Source organism: Drosophila rhopaloa, unplaced genomic scaffold (assembly GCF_018152115.1).
Source record: "Drosophila rhopaloa isolate 14029-0021.01 unplaced genomic scaffold, ASM1815211v1 contig_228, whole genome shotgun sequence".
NCBI lineage: Eukaryota > Metazoa > Arthropoda > Insecta > Diptera > Drosophilidae > Drosophila > Drosophila rhopaloa.
Window position 1 is genome coordinate 68,601 of NW_025335115.1, and position 4,761 is coordinate 73,361.

Below are 4,761 nucleotides of genomic sequence, written 5' to 3' on the forward strand. Positions count from 1 at the left end.
GCCATATAACTGAACGATCGGAAAAGCCATAACTTTGGTGTTTTTAAAGTTAGGAAGTTATTATTTTCTATGGGTTTTATTTTTGGTCAATCAATCCGACATACCAAATTTCATAATGATCGGCCGACTATATCATATAGCTGCCTGTTGAGCTAACAAGCCTTTTTGTCAGCTATTTTTAAAACAAATCACAAGGCGAGATAAATTCAATATTTCAGTTTATTAACGTTATAAATGTATGCAAGGGCTACGGGCTTTGCGAACACCGCAGCTTGCTTATCAACAACAACAAATTTATGCGCTGGCGACGGACCGTAGGCGTTGAGAGGCGGGCTCAGACTGACTAGTCCAATTATAGAGAGATAAGAGGAGCCGCTTAGAAATGAGTGATTCTGACTCTCTATTTAGTTGGAGTGGTTTGCCGCTGCGCTCAACATACTCCCCCGTTGGAAGCCTGTCTTTCAACTTCATCATTGGTGGGCAGCAGGCACAACTTATTAACAGCTCTCCTGATGTCACACGTGGACGTTTTCAGATCAGCAACTCGGCAAACACCATCTCGTCCAGGAATAAGTGCGGTCACCCTAGCTAAGGGCCACCGCATGGGAGGTAGATTTTCATCCTTTATCAAAACTACGTCGTTGACCTTCAGCATTCGTTCAGGAGACCGCCATTTGGTGCGTTGTTGCAGAAGGGTAAGATACTCCTTCTGCCATCGGGACCAGAATAGTTGCTGCAGATATGTTACACGCTGCCAACCATCCAAGCGGTTATAGTTAAGCTTGGTTAGATCGGGCTCAATGATAGTAGTGGAAGGGCCACCAAAAAGTAGGTGGGCAGGAGTCAAAACATCAAGATCATCTGGATTCTCTGAAACGGATAGCAAGGGGCGAGAATTAATGATTGACGCAATCTGACAAACCAAAGTGCGAAGCTCATCAAAACTAAGCGTTTGGCGGCCAACAGAGCGGTAGAAATGGTGTTTGGCCGTCTTGACTGCTGCCTCCCACAATCCGCCAAAGTGTGGTGAGCGAGGCGGAATAAATTGCCAGTCGATTCCCTCAGCCAAGCAAGCTTGATGAACAGACTGCATATGAGAATCGCTAAGCAGCAGCCGCTTCAAATCCGCCAACTCATTTTTGGCTCCTACAAAGTTGGTAGCATTGTCCGACCAAATTTGACTAGGCTTTCCACGTGTAGAAATGAATCTCTTCAAAGCACTTAAAAACGACGCAGTTGTTAGATCCTTGACAAGCTCTAAGTGCACAGCCTTGCTTGTAAAGCAGATGAACACGCATACGTAGCACTTGATGGGAGACCTGGTGCGAACTTCTGATTTGTAAAGGAAAGGTCCACAATAGTCGACGCCAGAAACAGCAAAGGCCCGTACGCACTCCAAACGTTCCTTCGGAAGATTAGCCATGATTGGTTCCAGAAATTTGGGCCTGGCCCGGAAGCACTCCACACAGCCTTTCAGTACATTTGAGACCGTTCGCAGTCCTCCAATAGGCCAGTATTGTAGTCGGATGCTTGCCAACAGAGCGCGCGGTCCTGCATGCAGGTTCATCTTATGGAAGTGCATGATGAGCGCTAAGGTGAGTGGGTGACGACGTGGCACTATTATGGGATGGCGAGCCTCATACGCAAGTGTTGAATTTTCGAGGCGTCCACCAACTCGAAGAAGGCCACATGCATCTATGAAGGGCAAGAGCGAAGCAATAGAACTTGATTTTTTAACAATGCTATTTGAACGAAGCTCCTTTATGTCCTCCCATAAATGAGCCAATTGGACGCCTCGCCAGAGCATATATGTCCCACGTTGCACATCAGATATTTCGAGACCACGATGCCACAAGCGGTGAGAAAATTTGTAAATGTATGCGAACACGCGCTGCATGGAAGGGAACGAGTTGCCATACTTGGATCTAAGGGTAACATCAACGTGAGGTGACTTGACCATCAGCACCTGTTTACGTAACTCAAGGCTCGGATCGCCATAATGCAGACGCGTAGGCCAATCCTTGCGACCACCAAGTAAAAATGGTGGGCCATGAAACCAGATCTCAGAAAGCGCCAGTAAATCCGGAGTAGACCCCTGGACAAAATGTCGGCAGGATTCAGTGTAGTCGGAATATGATGCCATTCCATATTAGTAGTCAATTCCTGTATAGAAGCCACTCGGTTTGCCACGAAGACGTTGAATTTGAAAGGCTCATTACCGATCCAGGATAGCGCCACAGAGGAATCACACCAGCAGTGAAAAGGACCATTGAACATATCCATTTTCATAACTTCATTCATCAGCTTGGCTAGTAGCAGGGCGCCACATAACTCCAGCTTAGGTACAGATATCGTTTTGAGAGGCGCTACTCGGGATTTGGAACATAAGAGATGGCTGCTGGCTGGAGAAGTGCCCCTAGACAGCACATATATGCAAGCTCCGTAAGCTTCCTCGCTGGCATCGCAGAAACCATGAATTTCAACATCAGTTTCTGAAAGAAGCAAAAATCTTGGAAATGATATGCGTTGAACGCTCTGAAAACTGATGCACATTTCAATCCAGCAGGTGTTACGATCTAAGGGCAAACTTTCATCCCAATCCAATTTGTCCTTGCAGAGTTGTTGAAGAAACACCTTGGCCTTTGTGATTACTGGACCAAGAAGGCCTAGCGGGTCATAGAAACGAGCAACGGTGGCCAGAACAGATCGTCGGCAGGCCTTGGAGCCGGGATCTAGAGACGATAAAGAGAACAGCAGCTCGTCTGTTGCCGGATCCCATGCAAGACCAAGAGTTTTGGTTATATCGCTGCCATCGTCGAACTTCAAATACTTCTCCTTGTCATCATCTGACACATCCTTTAAGACCTCGTGGTGGCTGGTGCACCACTTTCGTAACTTGAAGTCACCTCGAGCAAGTATCTCAGTGGTCTGTCGCATTTTCTCAATAGCCTCAGCAACAGAGCTTCCACCGGAGATGAAATCATCGACATAGAAATCTTGTTGCAGAGCAACTGAGCCAGCAGGGAAGGAATCCCTCTCATCAATGGCCAGCTGGTGCATTGCACGAACAGAAAGGAATGAGGCAGGCTTGGTTCCGTAGGTCACTGTATCCAGTTTGTAAACTTCGAGCTCTTTGTCCGGTTCGTCTCGCCATAAAATGCATTGCAAGTAGTTATCGGGTTCACTCACCCTTACGCACCGATACATCTTGCAAATGTCTCCAGTCAGGGCCACCTGATAAGTACGAAATTTTATCAAAATGTTAAACAGCCTTGGCTGTATAACGGGCCCAGCCATAAGGACATCATTAAGAGACGACCCGGATGAGGCTAACGCCGATCCATCGAAGACAACGCGAAGCTTGGTTGTTGTGCTATCCTCCTTTAGAACACAATGGTGCGGCAGGAAATACTTGCAAAGACCCACAGCCTCGGGGCTGACTCTGGACATGTGGTTTAGCTCCAAGTATTCCTTAATAAAGGCCACATATTGACGCTTTAAATGGGGATTCCTTTGCAGTTTGCGTTCAAGATTAAGAAATCTTCGGTGTGCCTGTGTGTAGGAATCGCCAAGGGCTTTAGCATGGTGCTTCAACGGCAGGCGAACAGAGTAAGCGCCAGAGGGAAGACGATGGAAGTTTTTGATAAAATGATCCTCACACTCCAGCTCTTCCTTGCTGGCCATTATGACTCCACTGTCCAAATTTTCGACTTCCCAAAATCGCCTAACCAGATCCTCCAAGCGGACATTATGTAGTGTAGCTCCATTTTCCAAGCCTTGAGATGCTAAAAGAGATGTATTGCCGCGAAGTCTATCTCCACCACCAGTCACGATCCAGCCAAGGCGAGTCTTCTGCAGTAGAGGCAATCCATGAACCAGCTTAATTTGGCCCACGCATAACAGGTCATAAAATAGGCCGGCACCAAGAAGCAGGTCAACGCGCTGGGGACAGTTGAATGCAGGGTCAGCCAACTGTATGTTAGATGGCATATTCCAATCAGCGATATCAATGATGTAACTAGGCTGACTGTCTGTAATCGTTGGCACGACCAGTGCCGTTAGAGCCACAGAGTATTCAGAAGAACGCGACTGGAGGAGATGCTGACTGTAGATCCTTCTGAAGAAACAGCTGTATCACCAAGACCAGTTACCGTTGCTGCTGACCGAGATTTCCTTAACTGCAACTCCTGGGCGAAGCGAGATGTAATTAGGTGTAGTTGAGATCCAGAATCCAGTAGGACTCGGCAAGGTACCGGGGAACCAGCTCTGTTCTTTACAAGAACTATAGCGGTGGCCAAAAGCACAACATCAGAATGAAATCCTTGGGCCGCAAGCGAGGCAGATGGCTGCGAGGGTGGTGAATCATCAGGGCGTAGATGGAGCAGCGTGTGGTGTTTTCCACCGCATGTGCGGCAATGGCCGGAGTTGCACGTTCGAGTGTGGTGCCCCTTCTTTAGGCAATTGAAGCACAAGGAAAGTCTTTTTATTTCCCTTTGCCGTAGACTAGGAGACAGACCGGCGAAGGAGCTACAGGAGTATATTCCATGACCAGGAGTATCACAAAAAACGCAGCTACTCTGGCTGACCTGGGCACCAAGTAACGTCCTTCTGGCAGGCCTTGGAGCTGAATGGTCATGGGCCATGTTGGAAGCCAAGGCATGCTGAACGCTCTCCAGTTTCTGGCATCGCCCTTCAAGGTACGAGAGCAAATCCTCCTCGCTTGGAATCATATCCGTTGACAAACTTTCCTCCCAGTTGGCT

The 4,761-nt window shown here is 47.8% G+C and overlaps 2 protein-coding genes across 2 annotated transcripts; both read right to left on the minus strand.

Moving 5' to 3' along the window:
* Positions 1-430: 430 nt before the first annotated feature.
* Positions 431-1,582, minus strand: LOC123037935. The gene has a single exon (XM_044460802.1). It carries the CDS (start codon positions 1,580-1,582, stop codon positions 431-433), a length of 1,152 nt encoding a protein of 383 aa, XP_044316737.1.
* A 377-nt stretch (positions 1,583-1,959) lies between these two features.
* Positions 1,960-3,990, minus strand: LOC123037936. Its single transcript, XM_044460803.1, has one exon. The coding sequence runs from the start codon at positions 3,988-3,990 to the stop codon at positions 1,960-1,962; it is 2,031 nt and encodes a 676-aa protein (XP_044316738.1).
* Between the last annotated feature and the right edge of the window lie 771 nt (positions 3,991-4,761).